General features: G+C 42.8%; 1 protein-coding gene across 1 annotated transcript in view; it reads right to left on the bottom strand.

Moving 5' to 3' along the window:
* Positions 1-1,568: 1,568 nt before the first annotated feature.
* LOC147617467 (cytochrome P450 90D2-like) overlaps positions 1,569-24,628 on the bottom strand; it is a 25,826-nt gene continuing 2,766 nt past the window's right edge. The window contains exons 2-7 of the mRNA XM_086775443.1: positions 6,582-7,004; positions 2,578-2,695; positions 2,391-2,469; positions 2,213-2,319; positions 1,993-2,117; positions 1,569-1,772 (exon numbers count right to left, since the gene is read on the bottom strand). Of these exons, the coding sequence (XP_086631569.1) occupies positions 1,664-1,772; positions 1,993-2,117; positions 2,213-2,319; positions 2,391-2,469; positions 2,578-2,695; positions 6,582-7,004 (961 nt within the window). The 3' untranslated portion in view covers positions 1,569-1,663. The remainder of the gene's footprint in view (positions 1,773-1,992; positions 2,118-2,212; positions 2,320-2,390; positions 2,470-2,577; positions 2,696-6,581; positions 7,005-24,628) is intronic.

Raw genomic sequence — 24,628 nt, 5'->3', positions numbered from 1 at the left:
AAGGTAAGAGGACGAACAGGCCCAAAAGGCGTATTGGAATACAAGATTTTCCTTTAGGGGCTCAGGAACAAGAGTATGATTTGATGACGGATCTCCAGCAGCAAAAGGGTCCTAGTTTGACTTGGTCCCAGCTATTGCAACTGTGTCCGAAACTCAGGAGAACATGGAGTAAATTGGTCAGCACAAGGGTTTCCAGGAAAGAGAACGAAGTATGTCAGCTGAATAGAGTGCGTGTTAAAGGAGATAAGGATTATTTGCCTACCACGGATGCCTGGGTGAATAAGTTTAAAGTTCCCAAAGTATACATTGATAGTGGTGCCCAGATTTGTGTAATGACCCAACAGACTAAGGAGGCTTTAAGGTTGAAGGTAACTGCACCTTCTGAGTTTAGAGTTAGAATGGCAAATATTGCAAAAGTCAAATGTTTGGGGGTGGTAAAGTAGTTGCAGGTAACCATTCTTGGACATGAAGCTGAGTTGGATGTTCATGTCATGCCAACAACAATGACAGAAGCTTATTCATTAATTTTGGAGAGACCATGGCTAAGAGCAATGAGAGTAGGGCAAGACTGGCAAAGAGGACACCTTATCTTAGGACTAGATCAACCTACCAGAAAACAAGTCATATATGACATAGCCAAAGGGAGAGAATTGATTCCAAAGAGTAGTACCTCAGAAGAAGAAGATGAAGAAACCAATTCTGCAGAGGACTCAGAGACAGAGGAGGATAGTTCAGAGAATGATGACGGAGAACTTCAATTGTTGGAGCCAAATTCTGACCTCATGTGCATGTTCCTAAAACTGTGTGCAAAGGAAGGGAAGAAGCAAAAAGCTGGAGGTACATTCAAATAAGGTAGAAGTCTTATAGAAAATGCTTGCTAAAGATCTAGCAGTGTGGCTGTTAACCACTCCGATTAACATTACCTTGTGCGTGACTACACCTTTGTAATTTACCTTTTTGTAACCACATAAAGCACTGATTGTAAAAGAGACATGGGATGACCGAGCTAACGGCTTGTATAATGCAAGTCATGAGGAATATATGTACATAGAGCTAGGAAAACAAGTTTTGGACCCCCAATTAAATGAACGACCGAGCATTGCAATTATGAGCTCATGTATATAAACCATAGTATAGAAACTCAATATTTGCATCCAAGAAAAAAAATATGTTGTTATTATCAAATATTATCTCAATATTAGCCTCAGCATCTAATTAACATGATATTGCCACATATATCCATTTTTTCTAAAGCTTTTTCAACAATTTTTAATCTCAACTTTATTTGACTTCGGGTAAGGGAATTAGGTGACAAAGCTTCCCTTTCAATAACCAATTTGACTAAGATTAGGTGATAATCTTCCTTTTTTGATAACTAATTTGATGGAGATTAGTTGATAACCCATTGCGGCTTCGTTTTAGCATTGTTTGGACATCTAGTGTTCCCCATTTAAGTACAATTAAAATTCAAAATTTCTATTAACTAAGCAAACTTTATCTATTCTACGACATTGTGTAGTGAAGATTTTAAAATTAAAGTTTACCACTGTATATTCAAGTGAATAGACTTGGTGATCTAACAATCGAATTTACAAGCAATTAACTCAAGTCTAATTTTTTGTACACAAAATTAAAGCGGGTTCATTCATAAATAAATTCTTCTCTATAAAGAGAGGGCCTCTACTCTAATGGGTAGGCCTTTACGCATTGAAGGAAAAGAGAGGCTAGACACCTCATCAAGCTGACCATCTTTCTCAATTATCCGATCCCACCTGCTTTAAAAAAATCAAAAAATTATTCATTTTTTTAACAACCTATTTAGGAGCGTCTATCTAGAAGGCCCACACAAAGTGAAAATAATGAATTTCCCAAATTTAAAATTCCATATGTTTTTCTACAATTGAGAATAACTTCCATTATTATTTTACCACAATTAAGAATAACTTCTTTCGAACAAAAAGTCATTATTACTTAAAATTAGCAAAACATTACTTGTAAAGAGTGACAAGGTAGTGAATGAATATGGAAACTTCGAATTTGGCCAAGATTGATCCAAGGCAGCTTCTTATTCCTCCACCAAAAGGCATTAAGAAGGTAGGATTATTATTTGCAGGATCCTGCTAATTGAACCAAATTAAGGGGTTATTAAGAACATCATTAAAGAAAATTCCACTAGAAATTTGAGGAAGAGTTGAGAGACACAAATCATCACCATCCAACGCCATGGGTCGAATTTAAGAGGGTTTGGGTAGTAGTTAGGGTTGAGATGCACCATAGCAAAATTGATCAAAATCATCCACCCCTTTGGGATAATCATGTCTGTAATAAAGCAAGTGTGGTTAATTAGTAAATGTGATGCATTAATTTATACTCAATTGAGATCTAATTACCTTTGAAAACAATATCCTGCAGAGATTCTCGAGTTACATAGTGTACGATACTCGCCATCCTCAGCGCTTCCTTCACCACCTTTTTTTTTTCAAATTTAAGATAAAATTAGTCAGCATTTAGCATCTCTTGCTAGAAATGATTATAATTCCAAAAGAATCATCAAGCCTTGATTTTAGAGAAACTCACCAGTTCTGTAAATTGCATCTGTTTGAAATCATCCCAGGTGAGCTTCTCGTTGTCTTTCTTGCTTTTCCGAATGAGGGAGTGCTCTCTCTGCAAATGCGAGATTACTGACCGTGAATTAAATCAACTAGTTACCCAACCTTAAATTTCAGCCCCAAAAAAACACGTAAACTGACCCTGAATTAAATCAACTAACTACCCAAACATTAAATTTCAGCCACCAATAAACACGTAAACTAAGAACCCTGAATTAAATCAACTGATTACCCAAACATTCATCACTATCTTTTCAAAATGTCTAAATAGGGTCAGATATTGTGTATGTGTGCGTGCGTGTGCATACAGCACACATGTACATTCATCATACATGCGGGCATGTATGTAAACATGGTATGTACACATGCGCACATTTGTCATACGCATGCACACATGCGTATTCATTGTATACAAATGCACATGTATGCGCATGCATGTGTTTGTGTGTGTGTGCGTGTGTTCATCTTACATACGCATGCACGCATATGTGTGCACATAACACATACAGTTAGTACAGCCAGTTGAAGTCAGAAAAAAAAAGAAAAAAAAATACTGATCAGATGAGGCAATTACACAATTTATGTACTGATTAACATAAGGTTTAGAGGAAAGAGAACTGTGTTGGGATCTTCGGCTTCCAAACTGAGGAGACTCTTGACAAAAAAGCACACATTTTTACATACATACATATGTATGTATGTATATATAAATGTAAATAAAAACACACACACATGTATACACACATATACATATATGTTTTCTATTTGATTTATATTTTATTAAAAGCTATTTTTTATTCTTTATCTCTCACTCTCTTTCTCTCTCTTTTCACCCTCCCTCATTACATCTCTCTCTCTCTCTCTCTCTCTCTCTCTCTCTCTCCAAGTCTGCCCTTTCTCACTCTCTCTCAAGCACATTCTATACATAGATGTAGATGTACGCACATACATGCATATACTCTCTCTCTCTCTCTCTCTCTCCAGGTTTGCCCTATCTCACACTCTCTCAAGCACATTCTATACATAGATGTAGATGTATGCACATGCTCTCTCTTTCTCTATCTCTCTCTCTCTCTCACACACACACATATACACACTCCACATACACTAATCTAAACGCACACTCTCTCCTCCCACACAAACTATCTCCTATGTAGAAATTATCTGCCTCTCTCTCTCTCTCTCTCTCTCTCTCTCTCTCACACACACACACACACATCTCTCTCTCTCTCTCTCACACACACACACACACATACATGTACACACCACACATACACTAATGAAAACACACACTATCTCTTCCCACACAAACTATCTCCTACATAGAAATTCTCAGCCTCTCTCTCTCTCTCATGCACACACACACACACTCTCTCTCTCTCTTCATGCACACTCTCACATAGAAACTCTCTCGCTCTCTCTCACTCACTCACTCACACACACACACACACACACTTAAATAGATTTACACATATATATAATTTTAATTAATTAAATTTTAGATTAAATTTTAATGGTAGGGATGAGTGGTGAGGTGTGCTCACTCTCAAATAAATGCATCTTACATGTAATCTCTCTCTCTCTCTCTCTCTCTCTCTCTCTCTCTCTCTCTCACACACACACACACACACACACATGCACACCCTCTTTCTCTCACATACACATGTACACACTCTCAAATGTCGAAACTCTCTCTCTCTCTCTCTCTCTCTCTCTAACACACACACACACACATGTACACATGTACATGTACTAATGCAAACACACTCTTTCCCCCTACACACTCTCACACATAGACTTCCATGTCTCTGTCTCTCTGTCTCTCTATATCTCTCTCTCCCCTCCACTCACACACACACACACACACACATGTACACACATGCACATGTACTAATGCAAACACACTCTTTCCCCCTACACACTCTCACACACATGCACTAATGAAAACACACACTATCTCCTCCCACACAAACTATTTCGTGCATAGAAATTCTCAGGCTCTCTCTCTCTCTCTCTCTTTCTGTCTCTCTCTCATGCACACACACACACTCTCTCACATCATAGAAATTCTCTCTCTCTCTCTCTCTCTCTCTCTCTCTCTCACACACACACACACACACACACACACTTCAATAGATTTACACACATATATATAATTTTAATTAATTAAATTTTAGATTAAATTTTAATGGTAGGGATGATTAGTGACTCTCAAATAAATACATCTTACATGTAATCTGCCTCTCTCTCTCTCTCTCTCTCTCTCTCTCATACACACACACACACACATGCACATGCACATGCACACTATTTATATATACATGCTTACATACCTATAGATACATATACATACATAATATATATAAGTGCGTGTATCTATAAGTATGTAAGCATGTATACATATACATACATAATATATATAAGTGTGTGTATCTATAGGTATGTAATATATATAAGTGTGTGCAAGCATGTATACAAAGATTTCATTGAAAGATGCGAGATGAGATCTTTTTAGATTCAAATTCAAAATTGCATTGGAAGATGTGAGATTTGGCTCCTCCTCACGCTTGCAGGAGGAGTGGTTATTTTGAAATAGCCCCACCTCCTTTGCCCACGTGGAGGGAGGTGGGGTTGTGGTTAATCCTGTATAGATGTCAAGTGAAAAGGGAAGAAATGTGTAGCTTTTTTTTTTGAAAAAACAAAGGGAATACTTAAATTTATTAGAAGGAAGGGAAAAGAAAAAAGATATGTAGCACATGTATTTTTTATTTTTTTTAAAAGAGGGAACACTTAAATTTATTAGAAGGAAGGGAAAAGAAAAAAATATATGTAGCACGCTAAAGTCTGAACGTAGGTTGTAGCCTATTTTATTACTAAGTCCTATAGTAATAAAATAGCCATCCAAGGATGATTTTTGACATGCTAGGTCTCACTTTAAAATGATTTCTATCCAAGTCCCGCTAAGGTCCCATCACTTTTCCCTTTTTCCAACCCATCACTTTCCTCTTTCCAAACTAATTAATTAATACCCAAACAAAATTTGGCATTTAGCACCATATTCACTCAAAATAAGTGGTTGACAAGCATGACACCCACCAAAAAGCGACCTTGTAGTCATCCGTCACTTTAACTAATGTACTACTATAAGTCATCTTTCTTTTCCATACTTAATTTATTGCTCGTGACTCGAGCAACCACTTGTATGTTGTTTGATTGAAAATAGAGGCGAAGAAGAAGTAGGCTCCATATTTCGACACTAGTCCAACTGCAAGCACACCTTTACATGAGGAAAGAGAAGAAGATATGTAGCATATTGGGGTGGAGGGCTGGGAAAACACCACCCTTTATTGTAATTTTCACTCCTCGAATTGAGAAAAACCAATTGTAATTTTGTTTAGCCTTGAACTTAAAGATTAAAATACTCGAATTTTTAGTTATGAAATCGATTAACCGATACAATTTTTTCAAATACAACTGTTGAGTTTGAAAGTCTCTCCTCTTTTCACTAATCAGGAAAAAAAAGTTTATTTTTGTTGACACTAGGCGACGCGGAGGAAAATTGTTAAGGGTAGAGGCCTCGAGATAATCTTGTGATGAGGTGGCATAGAGAGAAAGCCTATGTTTTTTGTTTCTCGAGCCGGGGTCAAAGACGAGCATGCTCATCTTTGAGACTCGAGCGAGAAAGCCTATGCTGTAAAAACAGCCCTATAAAGTAAAATTAAAAATTAAAAATCCCAAATGCTAGAGGGCAAGCTAAAGCGATGTGGGCGTCTATCCTCACACGTGCTTATTGAATATAAAGAAATTAAAAAAAAACACTTGACTAAAAGCAATATATATTCAATAAAATGCACTGCAAAAGAGAACCCAAGAATGTAAATTCTCAGTAATTATTTATTCAACATAAATGCAATTCGTTACGAACCTATTTCGTTAGTTTTTTTTTTTTTCGCGAGGCGGTTAGATTGGTACTAAAATAAAAAATCTCGTTTCGTTAGTTTCGGAATATCAGAAAGCTCATAATGCATTTGATAAAGAAGAGAGGAGCAGTACCTGTGCAGCCTTGTGGAGAGGAAAGGAGGAGGGGTGCCAATGGGGCCGCTATTGAAGAAGGCGAACTGCAGCGTTTCTCCAAGGAGAGGCAGGCCATGGCTCCCAGGGGGGAGCTTGTACAGAGCTGAGGACTGCTGATCACTCAAGCATTTCTTGTAATGGCGGAAGGCGGCAAGTGTCAGACCCAACACTATCAAAGACACTGCAAGAAAGCAAGGTTGAAGAAGATGATGGGCATTGCGCTCAAGCTGCACTGAATTGTTATCAACATGAGGGTGGTGTGATGATGAGACGAAGTACTCTGTCCCTGCTGCCATCTCCCTGTCTCTGGAAACTCCTCCGCTGTCGACACCGCTTTTGATAAACAACTAGGACACAAAAAACCTCTTGGGAAAGTTATTGGCCCAACATCCGGTTTGACGAGCTATTCATACTTTCCCATACTTAGTTTATTGCTCGTCACTCGAGCAACCACTTGTATGTTGTTTGGAGGCGAAGAAGAATAAGTCGTCTGTCTTTCCCATACTTAATTTATTGCTCGTGATTCGAGCAACCACTTGTCTGTTGTTTGATTGAAAAAAGAGGCAAAGAAGAAATCGTCCCCATATTTCGGCACTAATCCCAAGGAAGGTAGCTGTAAGCACACCCTTACATGAGGAAAGAGAAGAAGATATGTAACATATTGGGGTGGGGGGGTGGGAAAACACCACCTTTATTGTAATTGAGGGTACACCTTAGGTAATACTACTGAGAGGGCATCTAGAATCCTGTGTTGACATGTCTTCAAAGATTGTATACATGTAGGAGGACATGCATCGGAGTTTGTGGTAGTCCTAGGCCTTTGTTAAGTTCAAACTTTAATTGGTCCCTACTAAATGTGTACACATAATCATCCTGTTGATCAATTAAGACTGTGAGTAACTTGAAAAACGTGATTGTGGCTATAACCGCTGGATTCGGAACATTTTGCCAAGATTTTATGATGTACTAGCATTGCTAGTTCAAAGTAGCAAAGTTATTATGCTCAAAGAAGGAAGCATTGAAGCAATAATGAGAATCCCTTTCTTTATGAACTCTACTTCAGTTAATCTTCTTCTTATTGGCATATACAGTGGGTCCATCCTGAGTATACTCTCACAATCTTCTAAGCCAATTATGGTATCCCATGAAGAGTGATCTCCATGCCAATTGGATGCTATAACACTCTAGAGTGATCTCCATGCCAATTGGATGCTATAACACTCTAGAGTGTAGTATCTCTTCATATCCTTTTCTTTGTTCTATAGGGTACTTTATCCTGCCATCTCTTGTAGTAGTAATTGATCATGTAGACCAATTTTTTTAAAAAATTTCTAGTAGATCCACTAAGTTTGGATTTGCGAGTTTAGTGTGCCTAGCCACATTTTCCCTTACGGTTCCTTTTCAGGGCATTTGCATTAATTACTACATATCTGCCCTTGGAGGTTTGATGGGGTAAGGTAACCATAGCTCTCGTCTATCTGCCCTTGGAGGTTTGATGGGGTAAGGTAACCACAGCTCTCGTCTATTTGTGGTTGCATAAGCTTCTGGCAAGATTGGTGTGGTTAGATTGGTGTGGTTAGATTGAATAGTGTGATTTTGTGTAAAGTTGTCATCATAATCTTGGGTTACATTAATGGGTTATATGTTCTAATCATTAGTTCATATTCATTGGTTCGGCATATCTAGGATGGCATCTGGCTTTAATATTACTTTTGCAGAGAAAAAAAATAACCTCTTAGGAAATCTATTGTCCCAACCTCCACTTTGACGAGCTATTCATTGCTCATTTAATCATATTACCTACCTTAGTAACTCGCTCTTTTTTAAGTGTGTAGAGTTTCCAATGCTTATTAGTTATTGCATGCCTGTCTGAAAGTGCAAGGTAAGGATTGGTTCACATGCCTAGGGCTAAAGTGGAACCCATGGAATGACTGAACCGAGATTCGTTTATGATCCATCCCACCTGCCATGTTAGTTTTTCCTACTTTATGATCACTCAAGTCAATGGTGTGTGCTCGCTCCAAGGCATGGCATTGAAAGGCCTTTCAGGACCGCCAAGGAGAGATAGAACTTCACATAAGGCTTGGGAAAGTTGGGATTTCTATCCAAAGACCCATGGGGCTTGGGAGGTAGATCCCTCATGCTGAACATGCTACATCTATATGGGGATGAAGTGCGAATCAGAGGTATAGCATGGACTCATACCTAAGTGTTATGGCTTACACCACCCTTTGTAAGATTCTCAAATATCAAGTCATGCTTACCTTAACTTGTCATGGGGATTTACCTCGACTTACCAATTCTTGAGCTTGTATCTCTCAAAGAATCCAAGCCCTGCTAGTTTAGTGCTAGCTTCTTTCCCTCCAAATCCTACTCCTTGCTGTCACACACAGCAAGGAGCTCTCCATATACCTCCAAGGGCTCTCCCTCCTCTCACTCTCACACAATGGAAAAGATGCATATGCACCAAGAATCATGCACACTACTCTCAACTCTCTCTTATACAAGACTAGAGCGTAAGAAAGCAAGTATACAAACAAGACGCAATTGGCACAAAGGGGGGTTCTCCTTTGATTTATTATGAGAAAAAATTACTTGAGTATATCTATCCCTTCCTCACACTTGGGTGCCCAAAAACTTATAGTGAAATTGGTCATTGGCCTGCTTTTCTCATAACACAACATTTTATAGTGCCATTCATGACACTTGTATTATAAGCCATCTCTCATGTGTAGACAAGAGATGTTTAGTTAACCCAAAATGAGGTTAATATCCTCCCCTACTTGATGTAGATTCTATCCTCAAGATCTTATTTTTTAAAGGCATCTCATCCAAGGTAGATTTTATATCTACAACTTTGAGAGGGTGCCCCTTAGGTAATAGAAGGGCATCCAAAATCCTATGTCAACATGACTTCAAAGATTGTATACATGTAGGAGGACATGCATCGAAGTTTGTGGTAGTAGATCATGATGACGTCTTCTTCTAAGCCTTTGTTAAAATCAAACTTTAATCGTTATCTACTAAATGTGAACACATAATCATCCTGTTGATCAATTAAGACTATACGTAACTTGAAAAACTTGATTGTGGCTATAACCTCTGGATTTGGAACATTTTGCCAAGAGTTTATGATGTACCAAAATTGTTGGTTCAAAGAAGCAAAGTTACTATGCTCGAAGAAGGAAAGATTGAAGCAATAATGGAATCCCTTTCATTATGAGCTCTACTTCAGCTAATCTTCTTATTATTAGCATATAATGTGGGCCCATCTTAAGTGCTTTGGAATTACTAGTTCAAAGTAGCAAAGTTATTATGCTCGAAGAAGGAAAGATTGAAGCAATAATGAGAATCCTAGTCATCATTAATGCCACATCATCTTGCCACCTTTGCATGCCACCTCGCACATGGTGACATGGCATGCCACATCATGGAATTGCCACATCAACCATAATAGTGCCACATGTCAAGAGAATGCCACGTGTCATGCACGCTTGTGACACGTGGCATCTCCTTCCCACCTTCCCTCTTTTTTCAAAAACATATTTTTGGAAAAGTTAATTTAGTAATTTAGAGAAATAGAATATAGAAATTTAAATAATAAAATATATGTAACTTATTAAATAAAAGAATTTAAAATCACTAATTTTAAAGGATTATATTTTGGGATTAGATCAATAAAAATATTATTAAAGATCATATTATTAATTTTAAAAAAATAAATTTTTTAATTTTATATTTCTTGAATTTTTTTTATGTAGAATAAACCTTTGAATAAAATTTGAAAAAAATACTTTATTTAAAAAAAGCAGTTATACAATTATAAAATAAAAGATATCTTTAAAGATATATTTATATATCTAGTAATGATAAATATTTAGACTTGTTAATAAATATTATAAATAATATTAATTTTTAAGTGGATAATAGTTTATCTTTAATTATCTTTATGTTTATCTTAGTTATCCAATCAATCTTAGATAGGAAATCCAATGAGATTTGAAGTGGATAACCTATTTTTCCTATATAATCACACATCTCTAGTACTATCCCACACTTATCTCTAGTACTATCCCATCATTGAGCCTTTATAATATTTTCTCTCTTAGCTTCCTTGAGAATGGGTTCTCAAAGTCGTAGGAGTCGGAAACGTGATAGGACTAGACTCCCCCCCATCCACCAAGTTCAAGAGGAGGAGAGGAGAAGGGTAGCTCGTGAGAGAAAGAGAGAGTGGAGAGCACGTCAATGAGCAACACCTTCCGTTGTGGCGATGATCCAAGCCTTGCTCCTCCTCTTCCACTTCCACTCCCTTCGCCCTCTTCCCCCCCACTACCCCTTAATCCACATGAACCCGCCCTTCTTGAGTCCTCCCTTCTTAGTTTAGATAATCCACATGAACCCGCCCTTCTTGAGTCCTCTCTTCTATAAGAACCCACCCCCCCTCCTTTGGGCGCCCTTCGTGTGGATAGGAAAGAACTATCAAAGTCAGGGGCACATCGTCGTGCCCATGCAATCTTCCATTCCTATTTCAAAGACCTCACGTCTTCATCACTCACAGGCATGTGTGCTTGATTCTTTGATTGATCTGCCCAACATGGCCAACTGCAGGGCACTTTCCGACATTGGAGGTCAAAGAGAGAGGAGAGCTGGCATGGCGGTGCTACAAAGTGTTCGTCATTCCTATATAGTTAACAAGAAGAGGAACTCTGCGGATGCTTTGGCTGCTCGACAGGCTATTGTGGCAGCCATAAGTAGCTCCCAAATGAAGGGTAAGGTTAGTGCCACATCTCGCATCCTTTCCATTGCACCACACGCACTTAGAGTTGGGTCTATTAGGCGACAAAGTTTAGATGCCAATGAGGTTGGTGCTATGTGGGCGAGTAGTGGTCGTGTAGCTAGGCATGATCGCCTACTAGATGAAACCACTAGAACCTTGATAGAAAGTTTTTGGGAGGAGAATTGTCGTGCATCGCCAGTTTTCAAGAAAGCTTTGCGTAAGAGAGTGACAAGAGGAGTGTTCATTGAGCACGGTGCTTGCTTTCTTGAAATGACCCAAACTGAGTTGTATTCTCAGTTTGTGGCTTCGTATCCAGAGCTTAAAATTGGGCAAAGGTCATTTGAGGGGTGTAAGCCTTGGTTTGTGAGGTACTCACGTCAGCGTGACACATGTTGTTGTCGCTACCATGTTGAGTTCAAACTTTTTTATGATGTGTTCCGTTCTCTTAGTGGGCATAGAGAGTTGCCTCGTAGTCCACGTGATTTCATCCACTCTCTTTTGTGTGCACGCATGGAGGATGCCCAGTTCCATAGGATGCCTTGTGTGGAGAGCAATTGCACATCATGTGGTTCACTTGCACATCTACAGATGGTAGATCTTGATGCAAGTGACCAAGAGATAGTGGCATGGCAACGTTATGAGTATGTGACACACCAGCTCCAGAGTGGTGGACAGTCCAGGAAGTTGCAGCTCGTGGACAAACATACACCACGTTGTCACTTCACAGCCACATTTAGGGAGCAGATCTACCCCTACATACGGCACAGTCATTGTGCCAAGTGGCAGGATCGTCAGTTCCGAGCATGCCTAGCAGAGTTTCCTATTGGTGTGGTCGTCTCTGTGATTGATTTTGCAGAGAACTACACTTTCACACCTTTTCAGGAGATACAATCTGAGTATTACTTCTCAAAGCAGGTAATGGTTATATTTTGTAATATTTGTTTTATGTTTGAGCTACATTACTTAATTGATTTTTTGTGTCCTAAACGTATGTATTGCTTACCTCACTAGGTTGCTATTTTGGTCCACATTAGCTATCGACATGCAGAGGCTCATGTAGATGGGATAGCGAGTACCCCCGAGACCCGTGTCATTATTCGAGAGTATCATTTCTATATCAGTGATGATCGTTCACATGATGCACATTTTGTGCAACATTGTTTTCGTCTCCATGACGATTTTTTAGGAGATTGTGGGATCAGACATGTCCAGCGATGGGTTTGGTCTCGGATGGTTGTGGCGCACAGTTCAAGTCATCACGTCAATTCTATTGGCTCTACAGGTAGTACTTATGGCTTTCTTACATTTACAATTAAACTAAATTCACTAGAACATCTTAAAGAAAACAATAACTAAGACTATCTTTTATGGATTTATAGGTGGCATGTGCAGTCTAGTATCCCAGTGATTTGGTCATTCTTTGAGACTGGTCACGGGAAGGGAGAGCATGATGGTGCGGGTGCGTGTGTGAAACGTGCCTTGAGGCGTCATCAGCTGCGACAGGATGCTCAGCGGTTCAGAGATGCGGGCCACGTAGTCGAGTGGTGCTCCCAACATTTGTGTGGGAGTGCAGCATCATCGTACCCCAAACGCGATGCTCGGATTGTCAGGAGATTTTTTTGGCATGTGGATGGTGGCATGATTGACCGTAGAGCCTCCCATGATTGTGACACAGTACCTGGCACCTTGGGCTTACATTCCATCAGGAGCACGTGCATGGCGGCCCCCACGATTTACACACGACGGTTTGCATGCTTCTGTGGAGCATGTATGGATGGCGATTGGTCACATTGTGCCTCGAGAGGATGGGCAGATGCATGGATACAGACATTCCTCTCCCCCGAGCATCCTTCACATCCAGTGGTGTCTGATGAGCACACAGGTCCTGCGTTCATGGTCAGTTATGATGACCTGACAGATTTGCTACAGGAGGGTGATGTATTTGCTGTTATTGCCAGTGAGGGAAATAACGAGGGAGTAGACTACTATCTGATGAGTTGCACTAGGCCAAAGTGCATGCAGTGGATGATCATGGGTTTTCTTATGATGCCCATAGCATGATTGTGGCAGACCGGTTCTACCAGCAGATTCGACTTCATCGGGAGTCTTGAGTTCCAGCAGTGGAAGTGGGAGTTAGAGGCATTTCAGTTCTCTCATCTAGTGGTTGCTACCAGGCTCACTCTTGTTCGAGTACAGAGCCGAAAACACAGTTCTCACCCTCGTTTTCGGCTTCGAGTGGATGACCATGAGAGCATTCTAGAGCAGTTGAGAGCTAGAGAGGGTGTTGTTGGAATTAGGGTTGCAGGAATGCACACACAACTTCAAGAAGATGAGGAAGCTTGAGCACAACACAGTAGTGTATTATGAGTGCCAAAAATGAAAGATAACAAGCCCTAGAAGATAATGGGCGTATATACAATGCACGGGGGAAAAAACCTCCTAGTGAGGGAAAAAGTGCCCCGGCGGTCCTAAGTGTGTTCACACACATCACTACTATAATATGGTAACAAATCCCCCCTGGAGTGATGCGGTGAACAAGAGCTAGCACTCATGTATAGGGAAGTGTCTAGCTATGTGGACGAATCCACAAAAGGGAGTAAGCCCAAAGCTTTGCGAAAAGCTTCGAACTTCTCACGAGGCAGAGCCTTTGTGAAAAGGTCTGCAAGGTTATCCTGTGTTGGCACATAAGCCAAACTGATCTCTCCTGCAGAGAGTCTCTCCCTGACATAATGGTAGTGCACCTCAATGTGCTTCGTACGAGCATGGAACACTGGGTTCCGCGCAACTGCCAATGCGCTCTGACTGTCAGTGAAGATGGTGGTGGCAGATGGCTGCCCAACACCCAAATCAGCCATAAGGCGTCTGAGCCACACACACTCAACCGTAGCTGTGAAAGCTGCCCTGTACTCAGCTTCACAACTAGAAGTGGCCACAGTAGGCTGCTTCTTGCTCAACCATGATATGCATGAGCTTCCAAGCATGAAGCAAAAACCACTCGTGGACACGCGTGTGTCATAACAACCAGCCCAGTCAGAATCTGAAAAAGCATGTAAATCTGGCGACAATGATCCCCCCTTGGGATAAAACAACCCAAGATGCCGAGTACCACTCAAATAGCGAAAGATACGCTTCACTGCCTGCCAATGCTTAATGCCTGGGCTATGCATAAATCTGCTCACCTGTGAGACTGCAAACTGAATGTCTGGCCTCGTTATGCATACATAAATGAGGCAACCAACAGCTGTCTGATAGAGTGTGACATCAAAGTGATCTCCAGCATCATGAAGACTCAACTTCAAACCTGTCTCCATTGGAGTAGCAATAGGCTTGCAGTCTTCAAGGCCAAATCTCCGCAACAATGTTTCAATATACTTTGTCTGACACAAAGCAATACCTCCATCACACTGCTTAAATTGTATCCCCAAATAATGATGCAAATGCCCCAAATCTGACATCTCAAAAGAGGCATTCAAATCAGCCTTAAAATCAGCAATATGACTCTCATTTGGTCCTGTGAGCAGCATGTCATCGACATAGAGAGCAATGATTAGATGTACACCATCCACACGTTTAGCATACAAAGTGCTTTCTGTTGGACTATTCTGAAACCCATGTGCAGTCAAATATGCATGTATTTTTTCATACCAAGCTCGTGGAGCTTGCTTTAAACCATATAAAGCCTTTTTTAACCTGCACACTTTGTTTTCCTGCCCTCTTTGAACAAAACCACGAGGCTGCGATACATACACCTCCTCATGCAAATCTCCATTTAAGAACGCAGTCTTTATGTCCAGCTGATGTACATTCCAACCATTATGAGCTGCTAATGCACAGATGCTACGAACAGTGGTCATACGACATGTGGGAGCAAAAGTCTCATCAAAATCAATGCCCTTCTCTTGAGCATAACCTTTTGCAACAAGCCTAGCCTTATGGCGATCCACTGTGCCATCACGCTTACGCTTCAATTTGTATACCCACTTAGTGCCAATGGCCTTCTTGCCAGGGGGCAAGTCACATAAAGACCATGTACCATTCTTCATAATAGCATCGTATTCTGCTTGCATAGCAGCCATCCAATTTTCTGAACTTTGTGCCTCATCAAATGAAACAGGCTCACTTTCATCGCACATACTAGAAACAGCCAATGCATAACAATCTGACGCATAAGAGGCACCATGAGAGCCAGAACGAGTGCGACTAGACAAAGGGGCATCCAACTTGCTGTCACGCAAAGTCTGCACCAGCCATCTAGGCATGTTTTTAGAGCCCTCAATCTCTTGTCTCTCATCCTCAAGTGCATCATGCACATCTACATCAGATATAGGCTGATCTGTGCCATCATTTAAAACCTGCATAGGCTGAAAAACTGCCTCATGAGGTATTGCACTTGACTGTGCACCACTGAAAAGAGGCAACAATGTATCATAGACATCACGTGAGCTGATATCTGTCTCCTTAGTACATGAAACCAAGGGCTGAACTGCATCTTCCACAAATACAACATCACGGCTAACCAAAATGCGCTTTGTCTGTGGATGATACAAACGATAGCCTTTGCTCTCAGCACTATATCCAACAAAAATACATTTGACAGCTTTGTCATCCAATTTTCTGCGATGTTGCACAGGCACTAATGCATATGCCAGGCAACCAAAAACACGTAAATGGCCAACAGATGGCTTGCGGCCATGCCAAGCCTCATATGGAGTGACAACCTGTAATGCTTTGGTGGGACACCTGTTTAGTACATAAGTGGCACACATGACAGCCTCAAGCCAAAAACCATGTGGTAGACTTTGACTCTTAACCATACATCTTGCCATTTCCATGAGAGACCTGTTTTTTCTCTCAGCCACACCATTTTGCTGTGGTGTATACGGCACTGTACATTGGTGTTTTATCCCACGCTCAGCCAGAAATGCATTAAATTCTGAAGACATATACTCCCCCCCTCGATCTGAACGGAGGGTGCCCATCTTACTTTGTGACACATTTTCAGCCATAACCAAAAACTGTTTGAAGCACAAAAACACTTCGGACTTTGCCTTCAAAGGATATACCCATGCATGCCTGGTAAAATCATCAATGAAAGTCACGAAGTAAAGGTAGTTTCCAAATGATGGAGTTTGCATGGGACCACAAACATCACTGTGAACAAGCTGCAATCTGCGTTCAGCTCTCACTGATCCATCTTTGGGAAAGGAAGCACGCTGCATTTTACCCAATATGCAGCCCTCACAAACATGCTTGACAGGTGCCTCAAGCTTAGGCAAAGAAGACACCATTTCAGATTTCTGCAGGCGCAGCAAACTTGCAAAATTCAGATGACCAAAACGTGCATGCCACAGTTTTGCATTTGAAATAGCCTGCGTATCCATAATAGCACATGCTGAATCCTTTACACATTTGCCATCCATATTGAGCTTATACAGCCCTCGACATAGTGAACCAGATGCTACAATGATGTCACCACAAGAGAGATCATGAACAGTACATCTGTCATCCACAAATTTTATAACCAAACCTGTTTTGGCAAATGCGGAGACTGACAGCAGATTCTTTTTGATCCCTGGCACATACAATGCATCAAAAAGTGTAAAGGTGTTGCCATTTGCAACATTCAGCACAATCTGTCCAACTCCTTCAACGGGATAAGAGGAGTTATTGGCACAAGTGACAGTATTCCCTGTGGGAGCAGACTCAAGGAAGGTGAATAAACTGCGCTGCGAGGTGATATGCTTAGTGGCACCACTGTCAAAGTACCATACATCTGAATCTACTGCAGACATGCATGTGTCATGCAAAGATGGGTCATAACTGCATTGCGCATTGAATGCCCATTCTGTATCTAGCACAACATTAGCAGATTCATTGTTAGAAGGAGAGGCATCTGCAACAACAGCCATACCAGCCTCTTTCTTCTTAGCCTCTTTCGCAGCCAGCTTAGGACACGCTTTGATGACATGATCATTATCCTTACAGTACTTGCAAAATGTCTTCTGTTTGTCACCCTTCTTCTCATCTTTGTCTTCCTTCTTTGGTTGCGCAGCATTTGCAGATTTCTGCTTACTAGAAGAAAAGCCAGCTTTACCTTTCCCGCTTCTCTGACTAGCAACAAAAGCTTGATCTGCGACACGCATAATATTCCTGTTTTGCCTTGACTGGTCTTCTTGCAGCAAAACAGAAACTAACTCCTCAAATGATAAGGCATTGGGATTGCCTTTCATCATCAAGCGAAGAGTGGAAGCAAAACCCTGATAAGAATCTGGTAAACCATTCAAAACAGTCTGCACAAGTGAACTGTCTGACAGGATTTCATCTGCAGAAATGAGCTGCTCTTTGAAATCCTTGATCTTTGTTAAAAAGCTATCCATAGAATCACCTTCGTTCATATGCTCACTCTCCAACTGTTTTCGGAGGTAAGCAACACGAGCCTCATTTCTTGCCTGATACAATGTGGCAAGTACATCCCAAGCATCCTTAGAAGTCCTGCAAGAGCGAATATGTGGGATAATGGTACGTTTGACAGACAGCGCAATCAAGGCATGAGCCTGCGCATCTCTACCATCCCACCGAATCTGCTCTGCTGAAAGTGGTGGTTCTCGAACAGCTGCTACAGCACTTGTGCCTGCACCATCATCAACAGTACCTGTTTCTGATGTGTTTGCAGCATTCCCAGCCACAATAGGACGTGCATCAATACCCTGCACAATATTCCATAACCCCTTTGCTACCAATACATGTCGCATCATATATGCCCACAATGGATAGTTGGTGCCATCCAACTTATCCTCAGCAGCCAACATGCGGAATACATCATTGTTGTCAGCCATGGCCAATGACTGTACTACTAGATGTAAATGCTGTCTGTAAGAGGTAAACCTGTATAAAATCGACCTGTGCTATGTAGCACAGCCCAAAACAGACGAATGGGCACCTGTCCTGCAGATTTTAATCTTGACAGAAAATCTGCACAGTAGGACGATTTTGCCTGCGCAGTACTTGGAATGCAAAAACGGAGGGCGAAATGACCACGGCATATACTAACCTGCAGACGCTCGTGAAACCTCGTCGCAATCGGAGGAGATGAAGCGGCAGGTGCCGGTGATGCTGCCCGGGAGGAGGAAGCCTGCTCTGATACCAATTGTTGGAATTAGGGTTGCAGGAATGCACACACAACTTCAAGAAGATGAGGAAGCTTGAGCACAACACAGTAGTGTATTATGAGTGCCAAAAATGAAAGATAACAAGCCCTAGAAGATAATGGGCGTATATACAATGCACGGGGGAAAAAACCTCCTAGTGAGGGAAAAAGTGCCCCGGCGGTCCTAAGTGTGTTCACACACATCACTACTATAATATGGTAACAGGTGTTGCTGACTAGATCTCTATCTTGATAGTGACTAAACTCAGACTAGCTGGGTTAGCTCACTTACATTGTACTTAGATTTTTGGGCAGTGACTAACCTCAAACTAGCTGGGGTAGCTCATTTTCATTCTGATGTACTTATTTGATGTTTATATCATTATGAGTTTTCTCATTATTGAGTATCATTACATTTTAGTTGATGTTCTTGATTTTATTATATTTTTTAACACTTTGGCTATCATATTGTTTGTTGAAAATCTCCATGCCATCGTACCTAAACATGCTCTGATGGCGACCAAACTTTGCAAGCATGGGGGGGGGGACCCACCCCCACATGCTTGCAAACTTTGGTCACAATCAGAGCATGTTTGGATTGGTAATTAGCGCCCAGTTTGGATTTTTCAAGTCTCTTGGTGCTCAAGAGGCCATGGAAAATCCAGGCCTTCCCCATACCATCGCACCCAAACATGCTCCGATGGGGACCAAACTTTGCAAGCATGGGGGGGGCCCACCCCCACATGCTTGCAAAGTTTGGTCACAATCAGAGCATGTTTGGATTGGTAATTAGCGCCGAGTCTGGATTTTTCAAGTCTCTTGGTGCTCAAGAGGCCATGGAAAATCCAGGCCTTCCCCATACCATCGCACCCAAACATGCTCCGATGGGGACCAAACTTTGCAAGCATGGGGGGGGGGACCCACCCCCACATGCTTGCAAAATTTGGTCACAATCAGAGCATGTTTGGATTGGTAATTAGCGCCCAGTCCGGATTTTTCAAGTCTCTTGGTGCTTAAGAGGCCATGGAAAATCCGGGCCTTTCCCATACCATCGTACCCAAACATGCTCCGATAGGGACCAAACTCTGCAAGCATGTGCGGGTGGGTCCCCCCCACATGCTTGCAAAGCTGGTCACAATCAGAGCATGTTTGGATTGGTGATTGGCGCCCAGTGCGGGTTTTTGAAGTCTCTTGGTGCTTAAGAGGCCATGGAAAATCCGGGCCTTCCCCATACCATCGTACCCAAACATGCTCCGATGGGGACCAAACTTTGCAAGCATGTGGGGGTGGGTCCCCCCCACATGCTTGCAAAGTTTGGTCCCTATCGGAGCATGTTTGGATTGGTAATTAGCGCCCAGTCCGGATTTTTCAAGTCTCTTGGTGCTTAAGAGGCCATGGAAAATCCGGGCCTTCCCCATACCATCGTACCCAAACATGCTCCGATAGGGACCAAACTTTGCAAGCATGTGGGGGGGACCCCCCCCACATGCTTGCAAAGTTTGGTCCCTATCGGAGCATGTTTGGGTACGATGGTATGGGGAGGGTCCCCCCCACATGCTTGCAAAGTTTGGTCCCTATCGGAGCATGTTTGGGTACGATGGTATGGGGAAGGCCCGGATTTTCCATGGCCTCTTAAGCACCAAGAGACTTCAAAAACCCGCACTGGGCGCCAATTACCAATCCAAACATGCTCGGATTGTGACCAAACTTTGCAAGCATGTGGGGGGGACCCACCCCCCCATGCTTGCAAAGTTTGGTCCCTATCGGAGCATGTTTGGGTACGATGGTATGGGGAAGGCCCGGATTTTCCATGGCCTCTTAAGCACCAAGAGACTTGAAAAACCCGCACTGGGCGCTAATTACCAATCCAAACATGCTCTGATTGTGACCAAACTTTGCAAGCATGTGGGGGGGACCCACCCCCACATGCTTGCAAAGTTTGGTCCCCATCGGAGCATGTTTGGGTACGATGGTATGGGGAAGGCCCGGATTTTCCATGGCCTCTTAAGCACCAAGAGACTTGAAAAATCCAGACTGGGCGCTAATTACCAATCCAAACATGCTCTGATTGTGACCAAACTTTGCAAGCATGTGGGGGGGACCCACCCCCACATGCTTGCAAAGTTTGGTCCCCATCGGAGCATGTTTGGGTACGATGGTATGGGGAAGGCCCGGATTTTCCATGGCCTCTTAAGCACCAAGAGACTTCAAAAACCCGCACTGGGCGCTAATTACCAATCCAAATATGCTCTGATTGTGACCAAACTTTGCAAGCATGTGGGGGTGGGTGCCCCCCCCATGCTTGCAAAGTTTGGTCCCTATCGGAGCATGTTTGGGTACGATGGTATGGGGAAGGCCCGGATTTTCCATGGCCTCTTAAGCACCAAGAGACTTGAAAAACCCGCACTAGGCGCTAATTACCAATCCAAACATGCTCTGATTGTGGCCAAACTTTGCAAGCATGTGGGGGGGACCCACCCCCACATGCTTGCAAAGTTTGGTCCCCATCGGAGCATGTTTGGGTACGATGGTATGGGGAAGGCCCGGATTTTCCATGGCCTCTTAAGCACCAAGAGACTTGAAAAATCCGGACTGGGTGCTAATTACCAATCCAAACATGCTCTGATTGTGACCAAACTTTGCAAGCATGTGGGGGGGACCCACCCCCACATGCTTGCAAAGTTTGGTCCCCATCGGAGCATGTTTGGGTACGATGGTATGGGGAAGGCCCGGATTTTCCATGGCCTCTTAAGCACCAAGAGACTTCAAAAACCCGCGCTGGGCGCTAATTACCAATCCAAACATGCTCTGATTGTGACCAAACTTTGCAAGCATGTGGGGGTGGGTGCCCCCCCCATGCTTGCAAAGTTTGGTCCCCATCAGAGCATGTTTGGGTACGATGGCATGGAGATTTTCACAAACAATATGATAGCCAAAGTGTTAAAAAATATAATAAAATCAAGAACATCAACTAAAATGTAATGATACTCAATAATGAAAAAACTCATAATGATATAAACATCAAATAAGTACATCAGAATGAAAATGCGCTACCCCAGCTAGTCTGAGATTAGTCACTGCCCAAAAATCTAAGTACAATGTAAGTGAGCTAACCCAGCTAGTCTGAGTTTAGTCACTATCAACGGCAACCCAATCAAAATCGTCATCTCTAACTGCCGGTCGACGTGCGCGTCGAGGCTGCTGTGCACGTCGAGGAGGCTGTGCCGGCTGCGGGGGTCGTCGAATGTCTGCGGGGGAGGTCTGCCTCAAAGGCAGGATCGTGAGCTGGTGCCGGTGTACTCGGGAGCTCACGAGTCCCAAAAGCTGCTATGGCCCTCTCTCTCTCTCTACGTCATGCTAATGCAAGACGCCTCTGTCTGTAAACCCAAAATCTATAATCTGCAATGGTATGTGTCTGCCACTCTGCTCGTGTAAGCTCCTCTGCTGTAAGGACACGCTGCTCATGAGAAGCAGCACTGCTGCTAGCACCATCACCCGAGGTGCCACTAGGGCCAGCACCACCCACGCGCTCATATGCTGTGATCTGGCTCTCATGTAGGACTCTCTGGTAAGCATCGAACTCATGTGAGCTCCACTCTATCTCAGGAGGCACCTCAGGCTCCTGGGCTCTATCGTCGAAGGCGTCGAGTCCCAAGTCAATAGCTGATGTAAAATCAAAAGGCCTGCCAGTCCTGGCATCTACTCGAACGAGGCCTGGGTGAAGATCATCGATGCCCAAAACCCTGTACGTCACTAGGTCGATGCGTGCACGGCAGGAGGGGCATGCTGAGAACCGGACTAGCTCCTGGGTGATGCAAGTGGAAAATATGTCCACATCCCAGGGCATATCCACCTGTACTATCAATGTCCTCGATACATAAAGCGCAGCACGTATCACGTAGGAAGGGTGGTGCATCCTGCGGGAGAGGTCGTCGAAAAACCTGTGTGACAGGCCGTGGATATAAAGGTAGGTAAGGCACTGTCACATCCAAGGATCTACGAAACTCTCGAACATGCAGCATCAGCTGCTCTGCCCTATGCTGGGCAATCTGATGATGCTGTGCCTCAGCTCTAGAGCTCTCTACCTCGGTTCGAGCCTACGCAAAAAAGTAAAGCATTAAAATAATTGATTAGTCTCTCATTAGGTATTACTTAAAGAAATTTATAACTTAGGATCTTAATTATAACTCTTTTACGTGCAAGAGAAACCTACCTGCTGGATGTCGGACTCTCTCAGATGCTGTGCCTCTGCAGTAGCTGCCTCTGCCATCTGTAATGCAGCTCTGAGGCGGTCAATCTCCGCTCTCGCCTCTACCAACTCCTGAGTGAGTCTCTCAGTGGTAGGTGTGGGAACCTATGTGACACAATCAACCATGCTGCTCATGTAAAAATATAGAAAAGTATATATAAACATGTAGATAAATGACCAAAAAAACTTAAGACGTAATATATATGTAAATACCTCGACATCTGTCGTCAGTATAGATTGTGAGAACAGGCGCACCACGTGCTGGATGCTCTCCGTGTGGTGGTACTCCGTACGTCAATGCCGACCTGGGTGCCAAGAGCCTCTACTGTCGACAATGGCACAAATGAAGGATCTGTGGTAGGTGCTACATGAAGGGTTGGTGGAGGTCGCCTACCCTAGTCCTGGAGACGGCCTCGGCCAGCACCACCACCCGGACGATGGCTGGTGTAATCCACCTCCTCCCCTAAGACAAACTCCGCATATAACTGCTTTTTTGCGAAGTATATGGGAATCTGGCAGTTGTTCGGCATCCTCCCATATGCGGCAACATATCGACTATAGATATGTGCCGCCATACGAGGATGCGAACACCACGAAATAGTAAGGGGCTTGCCCGCCCCAGGCCTCATCCCACGACTATCGAGGAAAAGATCTAGGTAGGCTCCATCCGTAATAGGAGCAAGATCACAGACCTGAAGATATGTCAGGCCATGTGACACAGGAGCAGTGCGATGGTGGGCTATCCACTCATCTACATAAACAATATCGTGAAGGCTACGAAGGGACGCAAGCATCGCCTCCAAGTCTGCCACGATATGTAATGTAGACGGTGTGTCTCTAGCACTCCTACGGATAGCCGCTAACTCGCGGTCTATCTCCGCCATGAGGTCCGCAATAGATGAGCGGCCCTCCTCGTGGCCCTCCTCGTGTGACTCCATGCTAAAACCTAGGCCAAACACAAAGGTCCAATGTGAAGGGTCTAATGTGAAGGGTCTAATGCTTAGTGCTAAGTAGCACTAATGAAGCTATAAAACAATGCTAATGGGCTCACTAATGCTAATCCAAATCAAGAGAGCAAGGAGAGTGAAAACGACTTGTGACAATGAGGCAAAAAAAAAAGTTTTCCGATTTTATAACCTCGATCGAGGTTCGGTAACATCATGCAATTTAGGGTTTGCAAGATTAACGCTCTGGATATTAGGGTTAGTGCAACATACGGCCAAGATACACACCTAATTTTAGGGTTGGGGAAGGATCGACGGCTGAGATTTGATATTACTATCTCGTTCGAGGTACATGGACGGCCACGATTTAAAGTCATTACCACGACAAGGTATGTCGATGGTCAAGATTCATTATATACCTCGATCGAGATATTTAAACGGCCGAGATCGCATCTTCCAACGTACGTGAATGGACGGTATAGATTGCGTTTACGTATCTCGATCGAGATAATTGGACGGTGGATATTGCATCTACGTATCTCGATCGAGATATTTGGACGGTGCAAATTGTATCTCTGTATCTCGATCGAGATATTTGGACGGTTGAGATTTGATCTCAGTATCTCGATCGAGATATGGGGACGGTGGAGATTGTATCCCATTACCTCGAACAATGAATGGTTGCGATTTGATGTTAATTTCTCGTTCTTGATACGTGGACGATGGAGATGTGCTAGTCAAATATGCCTAGGGGGATACAGCGTGGCCCTGATGTGGATCCGAGTGGCATAGATATCTCGATCGAGATAATGTGGTGGCGGTGACATG

Source organism: Cibotium barometz, chromosome 36, assembly GCF_041138505.1.
Source record: "Cibotium barometz isolate CiBa-2024 chromosome 36, ASM4113850v1, whole genome shotgun sequence".
Lineage (NCBI taxonomy): Eukaryota > Viridiplantae > Streptophyta > Polypodiopsida > Cyatheales > Cibotiaceae > Cibotium > Cibotium barometz.
The sequence above is the reverse complement of the archived record's forward strand: the minus strand, read 5'-3'. Positions and strand labels throughout refer to the sequence as shown.